This window comes from Oenanthe melanoleuca, chromosome 1A (genome assembly GCF_029582105.1).
Source record: "Oenanthe melanoleuca isolate GR-GAL-2019-014 chromosome 1A, OMel1.0, whole genome shotgun sequence".
Lineage (NCBI taxonomy): Eukaryota > Metazoa > Chordata > Aves > Passeriformes > Muscicapidae > Oenanthe > Oenanthe melanoleuca.
Window position 1 is genome coordinate 12,930,319 of NC_079334.1, and position 20,734 is coordinate 12,951,052.

The 20,734-nt window shown below is 40.0% G+C and overlaps 1 protein-coding gene across 1 annotated transcript in view; it reads right to left on the bottom strand.

Annotated features, from left to right (window-relative positions):
* Positions 1-14,420: 14,420 nt before the first annotated feature.
* The window catches only part of ST8SIA1 (ST8 alpha-N-acetyl-neuraminide alpha-2,8-sialyltransferase 1), a 96,063-nt gene continuing 89,749 nt past the window's right edge, over positions 14,421-20,734 (bottom strand). The window contains exon 5 of the mRNA XM_056516280.1: positions 14,421-16,708. Within this exon, the coding sequence (XP_056372255.1) occupies positions 16,222-16,708 (487 nt within the window). The 3' untranslated portion in view covers positions 14,421-16,221. The remainder of the gene's footprint in view (positions 16,709-20,734) is intronic.

Genomic DNA, 20,734 nt, shown 5'->3' on the forward strand with positions numbered 1-20,734 from the left:
ATGAAATGTTTTTGCATAATAACATGGGTATAGATTAATTTCAACAGGTAGATCTGCAAGTACCATCACTTGTAATTCTAAATAGTGAATACAAAGCTCCAAGAAATTGATGTGTAAATTCTGCCTGAAAATTATATCAATTTTTTTTTTTTTTTTTTAATGGTATTGACTTTTTCTTTGGCAGTATATCCAGGCACTTGATTTTTTTAACCATTTTTTAAGATCTATACATTGCTGGTACTGGTAAAGAAAACTGTTTTTTTGCTCAGTTATGGGTACATATAAGAGAAATACAAAGTGGATGGACTGACATCAAAATATTGTTAATACTACAGTGGTCTTTTTGAAAATTGGATCAAAATTTTTGGGACAAGGACAAGGTCTAAACCACATTACATTTTTACCCCTGCTAAATACCTACAAAATAAAAGGAGTCTGTAGCAGAATGGAGCACAGCAAATGATTCTGCCTCCCAGTATCTTTCAAGATAATTAAATTAGTTCTTTTTGCTCTTTGCAAAAGGGACCAGCGGAGATCTTTTCATGGAAAGTAGTTGAGTCCTAACATTCTTTCTTAAAAACATCCAGGTATCCAAAGGGGTTGCATTTAAATCCTTCTTTAGTCAGATGTCTACTTTAGATATCTGAAGCCTTCTCACCAAACTCCAGAATATATACATGTGTGTGTATATATATATACACATATGTATGTATACAGAAATCAAATAGAACTATTAGATTAAAGAAAATGCAAAGATGCTCTACTTTTAAATTTAATTTCAGCTGCTTAGCCCACCAGATTTACAGATCTTGAGGTTCTCAGCAAAGAGGCTAAAAGCTGGAGATGAGTAAGACCTGATTTGACAACCACTGAAAACAGTGAAAAGAAACCTTGTAATTGAGATTCCATGGAATTCTAAGCCTTTTATCTCAAAAAAAAAAAAAAAAAAAAAAAAAAGAAGTAAAACCAGAAAAGACTGCAGGGAAAAGCAAAGAGCAACAGGGATAATAACCACAGCTGCTGGATGGCTTTCATCAAAAGCAGTAAGTAAAGAGGGAGTCCTGTCTGGAGGAGAGAAGACTCAAAGGTTTTGTGTTGATAAATGGAAGTTTAATTACCAAACTGACTGGACAATACAGGAGAATATTTTATGAAGTAGCAGTTTAATCAAGATGGACATAATGCAGTATCTCATGGTTGTGGCAGACTTAAAATATTCTCTAAGCAGATATGGCAACACAAAATGTCACGGTCAGCTGGGTCTAGTGTTCTACTGAAGGAACTTCTGGGCAGGGGCAGCTTGCTTCTTTTGATTCTCCAATTATCTTCACCAGAATTTTTCAAGTATGTTAAGAATATTTTACCTTAATATCTGAGAGACTGCAAAGAATTGGTTCTTGTCAACAAACAGCAGCAACTTGACATAAAGTGGTTGATTAATTTGAGGGGATAAAGAGGAAATCTGCAGCAGAAATCACAAATTAAGGCTTTTGTCCCAAGTCCCACATGTCTTCTCCTGAAGATCTTCTTCTTGAAGTTGTTCCTTATGTTACATACATATGTTCTGTGGCCATAAGGAAGACAGCACGTGCTACTAGAGGCTGAGATCTCACTGCTGCTGAACAGGCTCAATCCAAATGTCCCAGCCAGCTAATAGATCCTGGTGTGTCTGATGCATCAACTCCACAAAACCTCTCAACAGAGTTTGGCAAAATTGCACCAGATGGGAATACCTCCATTAACTCATCCTTACCAACACCACTGCAGTTCTCTCTGCCAGCTGACCTTTGCATTTAGGAGCGTATTTTCTACCAGACACCCAGATCAAACCATAGAAGATGTGCAACACTTTCTGCTAAAATGTCATGAAGGGATGAACTGAAAAAGCACATCAATGAAGCAAATACTTAGAAGCCAAAAAGTGACACCCACACCAGACTGTCTCAGCAGGGTATGTCATTGCAGGCTGTAAATCTGGGTGGACGAGGATTTGAAGTGAGATACCAAGAGAATTTTCTGCTTTGGATGTGCTTCTCTTGTCCTTCCCTTTGATATTCAAGCATCTTATGTGAAAGCCAGATAGAAAGAATTCTAAGGCCCTGATACTGACAGTATTTTGCCTTTCCACAGTATATTTTCATACAAGGAATGAATATCAGTGTTATCAAGGTTAAAGGGTTAGGAAGAAGAGGCACACGGCTAAAAAAAATCCATGGGATCAGTGGTGCCACTAAGGAAGGATTCCTTTCCAGAAGTAAAAACTGCAAGACATCACTTTCAAGTAGCACTTCACCACCTCAAGGTGTAACGTACCTTCAAGGACTTGGATATTTGACCAGGTTTCCCACATTCCAAGGCAATTTTGCATCCACAAGGAAGCATCCACAGAGAGATCCTGTGCAAAAGCTTCCACCCACAGACCGCTCCCCTGGTGCTAACATCTGAGATGTCAGAGACAGGGTGTTCTCATTTTCTGAGCCCTCACTGACATCTGACCCTCACTGCAACAGGGAGTAATCTAGAGAGTGACCTTGATGGAGATGGTATATTTAAAAAAAAATTAGAAATATTAACTGAGAAGAATGAGGAACTCTCATTTAATCACTATGTAGGAACTTGCATTTAGAGAAAGGAAATCAATGTGTGAGAGAGCCAAGGAAAGTTATGGCATAATCTGAGGATTTCTAGCGTAAACATAATCACAGGGATATTATCCTTGACTGGATTCAGCAGTTTATATCAGCCCACATCTGAGTAAACTGAAATTACATGGTCTCTAACTCATCTTGAAACACAGGGTTTTGAAAAAGAGCCATCATGGCTAAAGGAAAGGGAACATCTGTCTTTCCCCCTTACCAGAGTCCATCTTTGCTATGGATAATCCTTCCAATAAAATGAAAACAGAGATGTTTGCTTTTTGGTACCTACCAGGCTGAGGAATCCTGCTCCAACTGTCCCTGCAGTGCTCAGGACCATCTGGCCCTTTATCCTCATTGTTTTTAAAGGGGGCTGAGGTGGGGAGGTTTAAAATGTAAAGAGGAACAGGAAATTGCCTTGATTGTTTGGACATACTGGGTTAGAGAGGAGGAACAGAGAAGAAAAAGAAGCCCAAAGAATACTCTTTTCATTTCTTAAAATGGCGATATTTATTTTTTAAGATATTTAATTTTGAATAACGAATAACATAATAGTTTACTTTGAAAAACTTCATCAAAATTAAATGAAACAATGAGCCTGTCCCTTCTGATCATGCTCATTAAGACTCTGCAGCTACGAAAAAAGGCATGGGCTACTATAAAATCATTATTTGTTTCCATCCACTTGCACAAACATTATAAATATGACTTTCCTTATAAAAATCATGTAAGATGCTTGTGGCACATTTTGTAAAATGCAACTAGAAAAAGACAAGATACTGTTAATAAATAATACATTCAATAACAAAGCAATTTTTGCTATTGAGAGACATCTAGACATTTTGGGGTACAGTCATCATGAAACCACCGGAAAAAGGGACATTCTTCAAAGAAGCACTGCACAGTACTTGAAAAATGAACAAATTCCACTGACATAATCATAGAAAATACATTATTGCAGGGCAAAGAAAGAGATTCCCTTAGTCCTTGTAATGGTGTTGGCTGACAGCAAACATTTGCTACATTGGAGAGTGAATTGGATCGAAGCCCTAATCACAAGACTCAGAACAATACCACGCTTTGGATGCTTAACACACTCCACACAAGTACCTTTGCCCCTGAGTGTGCCAAAAAACCAATGATTTGAGATGTTCACCCAAGTGCTCCTGTCATTTGGACACAATATCCAGCCTGTAAAACTTACACACATCAGAAATGAGACAATAAATATTACACGCTGGGCACTGGAGGTAAAACAAATTCATGGAATTATACAATCTCAGAGGCATAGTGGTTTGCTTATCTACTTTAAAATCACCTCATGACATCGAACTACCACATTACCATCACATTTTTTTCAGTAAACAGGGCAAGAGAAGAAGGAATGCAAATAAAAGTACCAGAATTTAACAGTTAACACTGACATCCCACATCACATGGCTCCTTTGGGAATATTGTGTGAGAGAGCAAAAATGGCCAAAGTGTCCAGTCCCTAAAAACCAGGAGAAACCTTGTGTCTGTCCTGCCAGGGCTTTGCATACCAGCATTCCTGTAAACCACAGACTGATCCTAGCGTGTTTTATCCAAACACTGAGCTCCTTCCCAACATCCGTTTAAGTTTTGGTAGCACCACTCACCCAAGCACCACTTCCTTGAGCACCTTGAGCCCCTTCTCACAGCCAGAGTCAGCTACAAAGCAGGAGGTCTGAGATGTGCAGAAGGCAGGTCAGGGAAGGTGGCAGCTAGGACCTTGCAACTACAGGGAGAAGCAAACAAGCTTTCAAGCAGTGACTCCTGGGCTGCTTGCTTTCTGTCAACATAGTTTGTTCCCAAAGTTAAAACACCAGGGAGTTGGGATAACCCCAGCTATATTCCCTGGTCCCCTGTCTGGGCAGATATTCAGGATGGCTGCAACTCCCACAATTATTGGTGCCCTGTGAAATCACTGACTTCTTGTAAATGCTCAGTGAGATAAATGCAAAATTAACAATTTTGAAAAAACTTTGCCTGGCCAATTTCGGCTCTGGTCAAGCACACAACTTCTCCAAGTTGTAGCTGTGCCTACAAGAAATGGGAGGCAATTCACAGAGTTTTAGTTTGCACTTCAGCTTCTATCCATAAGCAGGAAAATGTAACAAACCACAGTCTCCTGGCACAGGCACAGATTACTGGATGTGGGATGTGGGCAGGAAACATATGCCATGGCATCAACAGCGAGCCTGACTGATCTCCCAGCCACTGCAGCCCTGTGAGCCCATGCCTGGGAATAAATCAGATATGCTAGAAATACAAACAGATTGTCCCTTACAGTGCTGGAAAGAAGCAGATTTCACTTTAGGAACAGAGCAGTTTGTTTATTACTAGTCTAATGGTAAGGGCCATGTTACCAAATCTGAGTCTGAGTAGGAGAAATAGTCAAAAGGGGATGTGGTTCACTGCAAAACCTGCTAGAAGAATCTTCTTTCCATTTCTCTTCCCTTCTCTTTTCAGTATTTTTACACTACAGAGCTCATACTAATAATCCATCTCAGGGACACAACATTCAAATAAAAACACATGCATGTTTTTACATTCATCATCATCCACATGCTACATTTCACAGTTCATTACCAGAGCAATGTACCACTCTAGAAAAACATCACAGGAAGGCACCTTTCATTTCCTTGGTGTCTTTGTTTGCTTGCTTTTCTCTGGAGCTTTGAGAAATAGCCAGATAGAAACAGCATTAACACAGGTAAAAGCAAAGTGTCTGGTATGTGTAAGAAATAAAAAAGTTTAGAAGTCCTTATAACTTCCATGAGACATAAAATTATAATAAAAAAATACTTGTATTGATGCTGAATTTTTTTATGATTTGGGGTTATGGTTAGGGGTTAGGATTAGCTTTGAGTTCCATTTTGCAGAAGTCCAGACCAACACGACTGGACACATCTGCCATCTGTTCCAGTCTGGAGACTAGGTCTGTGTTAAATGGTGGGACAGTTAACCTTGCAAACTAAGTGAAGAGGACCATTCAAAGTCATGACTACTCTCACTCAAGCCAGGGTTGCTGGCAGGGAACTCTGAATTCACTGCTCCAAAGTTAAGAGACCTCTCTCCTGAAACAACTGGAAAACAGAGGCTGATAGAAATCAGGATTATATGATTTAAATGGTTCTTTCGTGCCTGTTATACGCACAGGTCGTAACTATGGCGCAGATTTGGTCCCAAAATTTGCAGACGGTTTTAGTCCAAAATGTATCCAAAAGCTCTTCATAAGAACAACTTATCAGGATGGTATTGAATATGTGAAAATAAGGAGTGGTAAGTTTTGCCTCTAGATAAAGCTTGGGCCTGTGCCCATGGGGCTGTAATTTCAAACTTAGTATTTGACCATGGTAAGGACTATTAAACATATTGAAAAGCAAATTTCAGATGCAATTTTGGCCTTACAAGAAGAAGCCCATGATTTGTCTGGTATAGTTTTAGAAAACAGGATGACTCTCAATTCCTATTAGCTGCAAAATCATTAACACTAGTTGTTGCTTTCATGTAGATGTGAAAAAATTATTAGGGATTAGGTTGAAACTTGAAAGCAAACTCAAATTCTTCATCAGGTAGCTTTCAAAAGGCCCATTGAGCTTTGAATAGATCTTTGACACTATCACCTCATGGTTAGGGAACTGGGCCTGGACAAAAGGAACTGCTCATACTACTTACATCTCTAGCTGTTCTTTAGATAATAGCTGGCTGTATGATACAGTGGTGTGGTTAAATATGGAGTGGACACTAGACAAGGTAGAGTCTTGTTAGTTTCTAAAAATGGGGGGAAATTATGCCAAATTGATTTTTGTCTTTTTCCTTTAATATATATTTTCTGTATTCTTTACACATCTGTCTGTAGTTCTGCAGCCTATTATTGTATTCTAGCTAGCTTCCCCAGTACTTTTCCCTGCCCTGATAGGCAGAAAGACAAAACACATTCCAAGGCCCCTATCCTATCCTATCTCAGTTCTCTCTAGGAAACAAGGTTGAGACCAGTTCTTTGAGATGTATTTTTATAAACAAAGTTTAGTTTCTGTATAAGGGAGGGTGGGCAGGATTCAAAGAATGTTGAAAGAGGGGAAATTGCCTCACCACTTATGTCTCTAATTGGTGATTTTTGTCAATTATGCTAATTTGCTAAACTTATAAATCTATATTCACCCCAATTGGGGGTAAGCATTTTGTGGATATTTTCCATGTCGGCCCCTGGGGGCCTCCAATAAAGACCAGCCTTTGTATTATCTAATAATATTAGTGTGAAGATAATAGATAATCTCAAAAGATAATTTCTTCTTTCGAGGCTCTTTAGGCCTCAGTATCACCATGGCAGTTACAGGCCCCTATTAAGGAGAAAACTCCTTGTTTTTAACTAAAGTTGAAAGCTATTTCGGAAATCAATTTCTATTTTAATGATATCTGATTGAGTATGAGTGTACTAAGATATACCAAAGATTCAACATGTGACTATGTTCAATCTAGGATATGTTCTAGGATAAAACCCAGAGACAGTTTAATAAACTGGGGTTTGTGAAAGCCAGTAAAATGTTCAGTTTTTAAAGAAGAAGATAAATTCTTGAGATTTCATCACTGAAAACATAAGTACTGCTATGAAAATACTGTGCACAACACAGAAAAAAAAGCATAAGACAAACTTTTTAAAGAAAACCATCATTTGAGTTTAGAATAATGCCTTAGATATAAACTGTCATTTAAAAAAACAAGAGAGAAGAAAGAAGAATTTCTTTCTTACAAACACTATCAGAAAAGAAGAATTGCAGTCGAAAAGCAGGGGAAAAGATCATCCCATCAATAAAATCTAACAAAATTATTTGATGAGTGGAAGCACTCACAGACATCAGATCCATCAAGAATAATAAATTACTTGGGGATATCTAGTTCCCAGTTACAGCCAGTGAATGGTGAAGCTTCCAAGTGTAGAAAAACCCTTTTTTCATTTTCACTTGGCTCATCCAACACACTTGACAAATCGAGCAGCTCATGGATCACTCCCATGAAACAAGGACATGACATAGATCATGATTTGATTTCAATCTGTGATGCCTTCATGCAGCAGAAGTTTGAAATGCAGTGAGATATTTGCCTTATCAACCAAAAAACAGCATAAACTGCTCAAGGTCTTTACTTGTCAGGAAAAAAGAATTGGTAGATTACAGAATAGGTTACAGAATTATGATACTTCAACAAAGTATCATAATCTGGCAGTGCTTTAGAATAATTTTAAATTTTCATAGGATGAATTCCCTGAGGTTTGAGAACAGTCAGCTAGTTAAAATCCAGGCAATTCTATTGATTTGGTTGAGTCAGAACAGTGAAAGAGCGCAGAGAAAATGGTTTATAAATTGAAGGGTGTAACAGAGAGGAGAAAACCTTATTTTCTCATTAAAAACACACAGCTTTTCCCTTTCCTGCAATCCAGAGGTTTCTATTGTACTTCCTAACAATAGGAGAGGATTTTAACACAAAAGCATAAATTCACTCAGATAAAAAGGGTAGTTCATTTGCTTGTTTTCACTGTTCAAAACAGATAACCTTAATAAAATTTCTGGGATTTTTTTTTTCACTGTAATTCCCAAGCATGAGTTAATTAATTCTCACAACTCTGAGCTAAAAGTAATCTCTATTCACCTAACAGAGAAATCACCACAGGAAGAAAGACTTCAAAACTCTGGGATAAGTAGCAGTTTCCACTTTTTCATTTAATCATGATTTAATAGAGTAATTAGTACTAGGAAGATGTAAAATGCTGCATACAAATATTGATAAACTTAAAGTGGTTTTTGTCCCTCTGTTAATTTTTTAGGTTTAGAGCCAGACAGAAGTTCAGTGTAGTGCAGAGAAAATTTTAAGCAACTTGTGAATACAGCAAGTTTCACCCCAGTACAACAAGAACTGAGGAAAAGAGAAGAAAAAGAATAAAGAACTAACATCTATTAACAACTTTGGGTTCCAAGTATTTAAACCTATGCTTTCATCCCTTTATCTCTACCAGAAATATTGTGTCCCTTTATCTCCTTTCTGATCTTTTTCTACTTCTTTGGCCACCGCTACTATATGGCAGCACATAAACAGTCACAGATTTCAGAAGAGCTGTTCATTTCAGAAGAGCTGAACCTCTGTCCTGATCTTGGTTTTTTTTTTTCTCTTTCTCTCTTTTTTTTTTTTTTTTTTTTTTTACTACATTTGGAGTATAATTTTTTTAGTCTACGGACATCACACAGGACAATCTAGAATTGGAAGCTTGAAAGAAGTATGGACTTGAATACAAAGCTAGAAGTGCAGAATGAGTTGGAAACCAGGGAAAATTCACATATCTTTTAACATGTTTTTTTAAAAACATGGTTTCTTTAGTTATTAGTGCATTTTATGAGAAAAAAAAATAGGAGATATTTTTCCCATGTAAAATTTTTGCTATTTTTTCCCTCTAAATGATGTGAAAGTAATTCTTCAAGATACTAACCAACATCTGAGCAATAAACTTCAGACTATTTTGTTTATATTTACATAACTGTGTGCCTATCTATTATTTAGGGAGTCTCCAGAGACCTCTGAAAAGGGTAAGAGCTCTGATTGACTTTTTGTTCCATTTTCAATGCAAAGTGACACACATGAACAAGAAAGAAAAAAAAAAAATCTCCTGTTTCTGCCTTTACATGGAACAATTATTGGAAGTGCTTATGGAGTTTCAAGAGCACTGAAAGCTGATCTAACCCAATATTACCTCAATGGGGATTTCATTATTGATAGAAATAAAACCAGAATAGTTTATGCACTCTGCAGCACCAGGGAGTCATATTCCTGTGACCTCCTCCTATATGCAAGTCTCATACTCAGATAAGACAGCTTTTGGATACTCAGATAAAATGATTTTTATGTATTTGTTCTGTAAAAGGCCAAACCATGCAGTGACCAAATTATAACACACTAAAGGACATAATTTCCAGGCATTTCCATGCTCCTTGTAGTTTTCAGTACAAAGTCCAGGCCTTTAAAACCAGTCAACACATGACTGATCTGTAGGATCAGTCCTTGAAGGGCCCTCACAGAATGAAGACACATCACTCAGTGGGAGACATCAAGCAGGCAGAGCTGTGGCTAAAATACCTTCTTTTTTTTCTGTCAGTGCAGCACACTCTGTATCATCTGCCCAAACTCTGCAGCTCAAGAGGCAGCAGTCAACTCATATGCTCAAAGTCAGTCAACTCATATGCTCAAAACTCATACGCCAGACTACTCCAAACCAGCATTTTCCTGAAAACTGTACATCTTCTGGCAGTTTTACTCTGCATATGATGGATACCCAAAAAGAAACTTGTGTTCCTGAAAAAGCAGTGTTTATTTTCAGCATATGGAGGGTTTATAAAAAAAAATAAATTCATTTCCTATAAAATCACATGCACAGAAGAAAAATGAAGATAATGGCAATTTTGCAGAACACCTAAATCTTTGTTGGAAATACCTGAGTGGAAACTCGAATTGGTCTCTCAGTACTTCAGACTATGCATTTATTTTCAGTGAAGCATTTTCAATTACTATCACGATAATCACGCAATAACAAAGTTTCCTGCAGAAGAAAGATACCTTAAGTTGTTGATACAATACAATTCTGTAATACAATTCTGTAATTGTTTCCTTCCAATGAAAAGAAAATAATGCAACTCATCTCTGCTATGAGTCCCATCTGACTGAAACAATTAATTGAATATACAATTAGAAATCAGATGGTACTGTCCAAATGTACTCCAGTGTTTTGTTGAACACCATCTTATTCATAAACCCAGAGAACAATTACTAGTAGCGCTGCTTTCAAACTCACTCTAGATTCACTCACAGGAGTTAAACCCAGGATAAAGGGGGGAAAAAGAAAGATTTAACTTGGAAGTTGAAGACATCAAATAACACAGTAAATTCCACTTGGTCGGAGTGCTAAAGGTTCCCTTGCTTTAGAGGGTCCTAGACAGGATAAATATTCTGCTCAGCAGAAAGCCGACCCCCTCCACAGCAGAGGGAGTACACAGTCAATAATTTAAGATGCAGCTTTAATCGGCCTTTCTGAGACTTGCTAGGGATTTCAGGTGCTGCTAGAAGCAGGCTGGTCTCCAAAGGGATGTGCTACTACCATCATTTCCAGTAAGCCCAGCACTCCTGACTGTGAAGCAGGACATCATTACCATGCCATTGGTAACTACCTGGGATCATGAGCTGGTCATGGAGCTGCATCCCCTGGTGCTGAGCCCAGTCAGGGTGGCATTGGTGGGCACTGGGCAAAGCCACAGCAATGGCCACAAGAACAATCAGCCTTTTACACCAGGGAAAAAGCTCCAGCTCCTGTTCTGTCCTGCAGAGCTGGGTCTCACAGCCACAGCTGGAGTATTTTCACAGTCCTGCAGAGAACTCAGAATAGTCAGAAGTAACTTGGATCTGGCAGTGCCTCTCTCCTGGTTGTACCAAATCCAGCATTTTCAATGAGCAACACTTTTTTTCCCCAGAGTAACAACTGAAAAGCAGAGTGAAATTCATTCTAAAGCATGTGAATTAAGCTGAAGAGACTGAATACACCAGGGCTCTGATGAAACTGATGAAAATGAATAATCAAGAAGGAATGAGTAGCTGTTTAAGTCCTCACTGCTGCCAAAAAATATCAGCCAGGGAGGAGAGGTTAAGCCTCCTGTTGGTTCTTTGCATTCCACTTATGGAAACAAGTTTGTTAATATTTAACATAAATAAATCTAAGTCTTTCACTAATTGTTCTCTTCAGAAACTACAAAAACTTCAAACATATGATAGATTCCAAGAGATGAAGTATGGGAATTCAAAGAAACAGGTATTATTTTATGACAATCGCCCTGAAAAACACATCCTCCTTCTATCTTCTTCCTCTTCTCCAGTAAGGGAATTACCAACACCTGGCTGAAGCTGTATTTTTTATTTGGAGCTATTTTGAACTGGTGGATATGTCAACAGTTGAAAAGAAAAGCTTGTTCAAACAACAAAACACATTAGCTGCCTTATGGCTGGACTTTTAAAAATCACACTTCTATTCGCAAAGGGAATGGTCATCTCTAAGAACAGGGAAGAGAGATCCTTTAGGATGACAGTTAGGGGCAGAAATAGAAGTCCACATTAAGAGGAGGTCACTGCACATTAGAACAGCTACAGTACCCAGAATACCCCTCAAGCAATCACGGAGATGGGGAATAGGCATTTCTGGACAAAGCCTGATGAATTTTGCTTACTTGGAAGAATCAGCTAAATGAAACTCCACCATATGAGCTTTTGAAGGAGGCCATGATTCAAGATAGCAGCTGGTTAGTCCATTTTATATCAGTGTTTTGATGGGAGTGGCAGGAAAGAACAGCTTGTCCTTCCTATGATCTGGACTTCTTCCAATACTTTCTAATCTATTAAGCTGAAGAAGAGTCAGTGAGGGAGCAAATGGTGAGACTGCTGTCATCTCTTTCATTTTCCTCACTTCTAGATCAAAGGTTCCCTTACGCCATAATTACAGGCAAGGATGAGTACAATATTAAGCTAGCATTCATGAAGCTGTTTCCAGGACTTTTCCTTAACTACCACATTTCAGGACAGTTTGAGTTTCTAAAAGCAGATGCTTTGCTTAGTTTCAGTTCTCACAGAGGTGCTAACTCAGCTGCCGAGAAAAGGTGAAAGTAATCAAGTGAAAAAAACAGCTGGTATTTTCATATTCTGTAAAGCATCAGCTGTAACAGAGTCCTAGACCTTGACTTTAGTAGCTGCCTCAGACCAAACTTGCTATCTTCATTCCAGCAAAAATATAAAAATACAACATTCATGAGCAAGAGTTCTTAGCAATGTAACAAAGTCTTTGCCAAAATTAGAGATGTTTTTATTCTCATGAGCACACCTCCCAGTCCCTTCTCTAGGACTTTTCTCTGCTGGTTTCAGTTTTGCTTGTCTGATCTAGAAAGAACTCCAAGAGGCTTCCTAATCAACAAGGAGGAAAAGTTTTACATAGTTTCATCACAAATTCAAAAATTGGTCTTGGTTTCCTCAAGAACATATACAGCCCCGAAAAGATTGTATCAAGAGGGATTTCAGTTTATACCTTTCTTGTAAAGGTATTTAATTTATTCTCCTTACAAACATGGGACGATTCCTACGCAGGCAGAGCAACATTTCAGCACTTCCGTCCCTTGTCAGCTCTATGATAAAATTAATAACTATGAATATTAACAAATCATTTGGCCAGCCTGAACCAGTTTTTATTGAAAATCAACTACAGTAGCTTTCAACCTGGCAGATTTGTGCAGCTTTAGCTACACTATCAGGGAAATTCAGGGACTGGCAGTGGAAACAGAGGTGCTGCAGGAGGGAATTTCACTAACAAATATTAAGATTTCAAAAGACTTCACTAAAAATACAGCAACACAAGCAATAATCTCCCTCCTGAAGGTGGATAAATTCTTAGGCCCTTCCATGTAATGCCATTTTTCATATCAGTGATCCTACACATGGACAGCCCTCCTCTGAGACATCCACAAGGCAAGCTCCACACTCCACACAGATGGAGAGCCTTCACTCCAACATTTCTGTCAGGTGACAGCCACTCTTGCAGCTGCTTGGTTTTGTCTTTTTGACCGCTCTTGCCACAAAAGACTTGAAGGGCTCTCCTGCATCCCTTTTTACCTGCTGGGCAAAAGGCTGATTGCTGGCGAGTGTTTCCACAGACAAGTCAGGTAAAACAGATTTTGCCTCTCAAAAGCAGCATTTATTTTTTTTTGTTTCTCTCCTTTTCCCAACTGCCAGTTTTCTGGAAGTTATAGAAGATTGTTTGCCCTTGAAGCCATTACTTCCTCACCAAAAGTGGTTGCCTTTGTATTGCTATACTCACTAAACATAAATGTGAACAGAGCCAGAATTATAGATATCTCCAATATCAGCCACACATCTCACACAGCCTGGGTCTCTCCTGCCCCTATAATTCCTTGGAAGCTATCTCCTAGCAAACATCAGGACTGCAGACACCAGAAGGGACTCACAAAGGCCTCAGGTTCAGTCTTACAGAGGTGGGGAATACAACTCCAGATATCCAGAGCACTGGTTGAACATGACCTTATGAAACACTGGAGAGAGTTTTCCTACAAGAACACTTGTACTTCTAATCCAGTTATTTTCCTAACATGTGGCACAAATAATTACCAAGGGGTTGGAGAGCTGTAAGAGAGGTTCAGAAGTGAATTCCTAAGTAATGCTAAAAATACCAAAAGACGACCGACAAAGAGGGAGTTCCCCCCTACTCTCCTTATTCCCTCCTGCTCTCAAGGAAATGCTGACATCCTGCTGAAGTGCCATTTGTAGCAGATCATATTCCAACTGCTGTTTTCACAGATCTATAAAGCACTAAAAAACGCAAACTTGATGCACCCAATAAAAACCATACAGACACCTCTTCATCTCTAAGAAAGGCAGCTCAGTCAAATTCTGCCGTAACAAGCAACAAGGAAAACATTTTACTTTCAAATCCTTCCTCACCGAGTCCCCACATCATAGATAATGCACTAATAAAACTAAATGAATTATCAAGTGATGTTCCATCAGTGTGCTCTCTTACTTTTAATGAAAACATGGAAAAGATAACATGGCTATGAGGTACATTCAGATTCTATCAGAACAATAACTAGAACACTCCAAAATCTTCACATTACCCTTTAGCATTGCCCTGTAATCCTATGAAACAGTGCTCACTTTATGTTTGGAATATCCATATTCCAAAAGAAAATTTTTATTATGAACATAGGTTTAAAAAGAAAAACACGACTATTTTTTTCCCCAGTTTCCTATACAAAGAGTTGAACTATTCATATTTAAAGAAGAGCCATGGATTTAGATTTTTTTAAAATTATTTTTACCTTTAGAACTTGATGCTGGTAGTCTACAAGGAGAGGGCTTATCAACACTTGAGAAGACATATTCTCCAAAATACTAGAACTTTGGAGCTAGAACAGCACAGTAAGTTGTTGTGGAAAGTTGATGACAGTTTTGTTGCTCCAACATCTTGACTAGATTTTCAGTAATAAGATAATAAGAAAATAAGAAAGAGAACACTGATCTGGATTTTTCAAGTTAATGGTGGGAACATCTTGCAGCTTAAATTGCACTGCAGACTGAGGTGGGATTCTCCTCTTGTCCTCCAGTGCTAAACCAAAGCAAACAAACAAAACAATTTCTCATTTCCATGGTGAGAGGACCATCTGTTGCCCAAGTAATAACCCAAAATAATACAGTCCTTCAGGCACTGTACGCACTGACAGAATTCACCACTGTGAGCACGGCAGCCTTACATCAGGCATGCCCTTATCTTTTCTCCTTTTTATGCTGCCTGTGCAGCTTTTTGGTGCTCCAAAGGCTTTTTTATTTCCCAGACTCTCTTTAAGCAGAGACAATCTCGTGTGAGAAGTATAAGTCTTTAAGGCTAATGTTACAATCCAAGCAGAAGAGCAAGACACACGCAGAGAAACGATTTTTGAATCTTTGACTAATTTAAAATGACACTTACATTCATTTCTGCAGTTTTCCTGCTATAAGCACATGAAGAACCTCATTCTGCATTCCACTGAACCCCTCAAATACCCTCAACAGTCCATGAACATCTGGAGTCCAAATGAATACAGAATTAATCCCTAAGGCTGGACAGCAAAACAGGACAGGAACCATCCCTGCTATGAAGGTCACTGTGGAGATCTTGCAGCGGGTCACTGAAATCAGGCTGCGTTTCACTGCTGGTTTTGTAACATGTTTTCTTTTCAGACCAATTTGCTTTAACCAGCTCTTGCCCACAGTACAGCACTTGCATAGCTCTAAGTACAGTGACCTGAACTATCCTAATAAAACCTACAACACATAGGTCTGTCCAGCCCCAGCAGCAAGGCATTCCTATGACATTCTAACCAGATTCTTAGCACCTTCACACTCCCAAGAGTCTTCAGAGGAGCTGATAGTACTCAGCTTCTTGGGCTTTTAAGCCCTTCCTTTTCCTCCCGGGGAAGTGGGGGGGGTGGGGGCTGTCAAAATAAAAAGGAAGAAAAGAAACAAAGATTCAATGACACACATATGCTGTCCTACATACACACACATACACAAACAGAGGAAAAAAGCAAGGAAAAAGGAAAGTTCTACAGGGTGCTGATCTGGAATGAAATGGAATTTGGAACAGATAGTCATATTTGGCACTGTCAGCAAAAGCTTATGAGTGGCCCGGTGACTCTCTGAGCCTTAATGCCCTTTTTACGCTTGTCACTTAAAAACGTCCCTGGAAAGTTCAGCTGCACTGCTTCTGACATTGTTTTCCCACTGCTGCTGAATGGACTTGATGGAGAGATACATTTCATCCCCTCCCAGTTCCATAAAGCACTAAACAATAAGGACATATTCCATTTGGCCTTCAAGCAGCATTTATATGGTCCATGCAGATCCCTTTAAGTACAATCAACATAAAACAGAACTCTCTGTTGGAGAGCATGGAAATTAAAAACTATTGGATCGCCCAAACTGACTCCTATGATCCTCAGGCTGAAGGTTGGATTAGAGGGTCCTCACATGGTTCTAGCTGCATTCTCAGTACACCACTTTTATGAAGAAACCAAAGCTGTAGAAATTCCTCCGGCATGGCGTGGAATCCGGAGTCAGGCAGGACATTGTCATAGTAGTGATGGCTGATAAACTTCCCGTGCAGGTCCACCGAGAACGGCCAGAAGCCGTAAATCGTTACTTCCTCACACAGACCAAGGGCAGCGCTGACCAGGAAAAGCCCTGTGGAAAGGCGTTTGGCATGAATACCTTTGCTCTTCCAGAACTTGCCAATGTCCCGCAGGAAGTTTGGGTTGGCAAAGAGGACTGTCTGCTTGGCCCCAAAATCCTCCAGGGTGTAGTAGACGCGGAGGGAGGGTCCTGTCCCTGTTTTCATGGAGAAGGCTGGCATGTAAATGTAGCTGTGGTTATAGACCTTCACGCTATCCACAAAGGCTTTCCGGGACCACAGCAGATTCTGGAACCTGAAAAATCACAAGGGAAAAAGAGTTGGTCACATATAGGTTTTTCCAGATGTTTCATAATCCACCTAAGGGCTGCTCTTCATACCCATATTTACAATTCCCTGTATACCTTTTCCAAGCCTAGAAAAAGTCCAGACAAACTTCTGGTTGTCTGACACTGCCTGTCATTTGAAAACAGACACCTGAAAAGACAGCTGAAAACTATCTGGTATCCTGCTAACTCCAAAACCTTTCTGATTTAATCTTTTTTAAAAAACCCAAATGAACACTGACAACATTCTGTAAGACTCAATCCTTTTCAGAAGTATTTTTCATCTGTCTGAAAACCAGGTATGGGAATCAATAAAATAGATTTTCAAATCTGTGTTGTTCTTGTTTCTTAAAGGCAGACTAAAATAAAAACCCAATTTAGATTAGGAGGGCAAGGCATTTGTACAGAATATTTCTGTATTTTCTGTATGAAAACAGCACATGACAATTTGTTTAATTGTCAACAGTTATTTGCTGATGGCTGTTCTATTTCTGATGTTTGACTGACAAACTACTCCACAACCAGTACCACGAACTATAAACTTTCCTTGCCATACGTTTCCTTCCTACCTTTATCACTTGACAATATCCAAAACCTTGAAAGTGTGAATCTTATTACACTAAAATATACTTTTGTACAAGTCTCAACACACTTATTTCATTGCAGCTAGGCTGCTCTCCTGTGTGTGATCCCATTTTTTTCCTCAGCTCCCAAATGCCCATGGTTGCTGCCTCTTCTCCCTGTTTCCTTCACCCAAGCGTCATGACTAATTCCCTAACACCAGAAGAGTCAGAACAAGAAAGTTAAGTCACAGCACTGGATTTTTTTTTTTTTTCGTTTCTTTGTGCAGGCAGAAACACGTATAATAATATGTTTTTAAATGGTTATAAAGAGATTCATTTTATGTACAAACCTCTTTAAAACTATAACAAGAATGACACAATCAGGTTTAAATAGAATGCCAGATGACCTCAAGACCATTAGAATAAGTTTCAGCTAAAATGATTTGAAACAAAAAACCTGTGTGTTGGTTTCACGTGCTGGGCAGGAGGGGTGGATTCGCCTCAGGGCAAGCTCCATGGGGCTGGGGAGGGGCTCTCCTGTCTCTGGGAGCTTCCCCTGTGAGCTGCTGCCACCAATCAGAGGGCTGATTTGGTGATGGACAGCTCGGGAAACCAATGAAAAGTTATTTCGCTTTCACAAATCACAGTGGATCAAATTAACTACCCTCTCTTTCGGCTTCCGGCTGCTGGAGGTGCGGTGGTCCCTGGCTGGGGCCTGGCCCAGCACCCCGGCCCTGGCTCTGCTGGGGAGGGCCCGGCTCGGCACCCCAGCTTGGTGGGGAACCCGGCCCGGCCGCATGGTCCCGGGCCCCGGCCCCCCGACCAATGGCTCCGGGCGGCTCCGAGCAGCCCGGGCTCGACTCTCCACGTGGCATGGCCGAGCAGGGGGGATCGGGGAACCACCAAAAGCTCTCCCTTCCCCCCTCCCCTCCCCGTTCTGAGAGAAGAGGCCTCCAACTGCCCACGTGGCTTCTTCACGATCTGGATACAATTTTAACTTCTTTATGCCTGGATAAGATTCTCAATCTCCTGAGCTCCCCTGAATGAGAAGGAATAAAGCATGGAGTCTACAGAAGTCAGCGGAATGAAGATAAAGTTCCTGATGGGAAGAGACTGAAAAGATCCAACTGATAAGCAGCTGAAACCCCTTTTTTGTGGGGCTATGAGGGGATTGTGACTTCACTAAAATTCCTTTAAACTGTAAAATATATTTGGAGAGGTTTGGGGTGCTTGAGAAGAAGACTTTTTGCCTCAGGGAAATTGAGCTCTCTATTTTGGGACTGGAATATGAACAGAGACATTTGACAGAGGAGGAGATGAAGAGAATTTTGCTTTTTGCACCAGCCTGCGTTTAAAAGTAGTACCCCATATGTGCATCGCAACCCATAACACAGCTCTGGAAGGACTGTGTAAATGGGAGGAAAATTCATGGTTCTGTAGGTCCCAGGTGGATGCAGACTGTGAAGGTGAAGACACCCCCTAAGCCATAACTAAAAAAGGGACTTTTCTTTCTTAAGTGAACTGAAATAATTATTTGGGTGGATAACTGACTGAAGTGTTCTCTGTATGTTGTTGGTAAGAAATGTGGAATGGAGGGAGGAGGGAATAATCTAGGAATCTTATTCTGAATTCTTTTTGTGTTATTAATAAATTTCTTCTTGTACCTTTTTAAGTTTTGAGCCTGCCTTGTCTCTACTCCTGGGTCCTGTCTCTAAAAGAAATTAAATATATTAAGGTTGGCAAACCCAAGTCACACCGTGACAACCTGAAACAGCTTCAACAGCATTGAAATGTCTCATAATGTATGCCAGATTTTTTTGTAGTCTTTGTTTTGGAAAAAACACCCCTTGAAATATTCTTGACAAATTGAAAGGTTTTCATTGTCATTTTTAATATTAAATATTTGGTCTCTGGATTGCTATAAGGTTCCTTGCAAAACTTCCTCTACATGGCATTAGAATGAAGCTGGCTTGAAATCTGAAGTCTGTCTGGGTCTTCACTGCTTCTGTGCTCTGCAGATCTGCTCCTACTGCATGGTGCTATTTGCTAATGGAGACAGAGCCACTGGCTTCCAAGCAAGACATCAATTCAACCCCAACCTACAAAACAAAAACCAGTAATTTCATAATTTATTGTATTTGGCTTTCTTTTCTAGAACCAGCCAAGACACCGCTTAGTGTAGAAGGTCAGCCAAGACCAAGGTGCCTTGGCAGAAATTCAGTGTCTGCCTCTCCCTCCATCACTATCACACGTATGACTGCTCTCCAAAATAAGCTTTAGCAGCCTCTCTTCCCAAGGAGTAACAGGACAACTTACAGATTACCAGGTCCATGAGCTGGCTCCATCCTACCAAGCCCATTTTGCTTCCATCAGCACACTGTCACTCAGCAGAAAAAGACAAATTAAAAAAGGAAACTTCAAGTTTAAGACTTTCAATATTCACCTAAGTGCTCAGACCCCCAGTACCCAAATATTGTTCTAATATCCCTAATCACTTCTGAAAGGTCCTAAGGCAAATAGCAGGCTTTCAGTCCCCATTCAGTCACTGGGCACTGCAGGCTCAAACTTCCTTCCACAGTAAAGGGGTGTTGAGAGAACAGCTTGATGTTGTGAGGTGTCCTTGCACCTTGGCTGAGGAGAGGCCACAGGCACATTCACCGTCACTCCTGAAGCACCACGTCCTTTCCCATTTAGAATTAGTCCACAAATTTTACTTCAGAGGGCAAATAGTTGTGATTATTCTAAACCTACATTTTCCAGCATATTTATTATCCTTAGAAAAGCCCCGTGCAGCTCAGGATGAACACATTAAAATTCCTCTGTCTCAGAGGGCCAGAGCCTGTGTCTGAATATTAATTTGCTATCAATGCCACAACATTTGCAATTCTTCTGAATAAATCTCCCCAAATGCCTTAAAGTAACAAGAAGTGAACAGCAGTGAGACCGGTGCATGGGAGGGACTCCATGCAGAAGGGACAGCAGCATTTGTCACCCTGCTGCAAACCGTCCTTAAGGAACACCATCACCTCCTGGAAACCCATGCCTCATTCCAATGACCAGGAATGTACTGCTAGGTATCCTGCCCAGTTCAACAAATGGACATTATACATGTGGCCAGGAGCCCATAAAACATGCTGATTATGGCTGGGCTGATGGTCTAACAGCCAAAAAGCTGCAGCCCAGCTTGAGCACCTCATGAGGGGAAATTAGAAAAACAAATGAAAATTTCTGTTCTCTATTTCTAAAAATAGAGAGCACTCTCCAGCATAGTGACACTTCACAGGCTGGAGAGAAGCTGAGAAACCTGGAGACAAATGCTGTGCATAAGCAAGCTTCTAGAGATGGTGCTGGAAGCTCAAGTGTGTTTTCCTTTAACTTCCAATCCAGACAGGGAGTCCTGCAGGCTTTGAAGGTACCATACCACACAAGGCT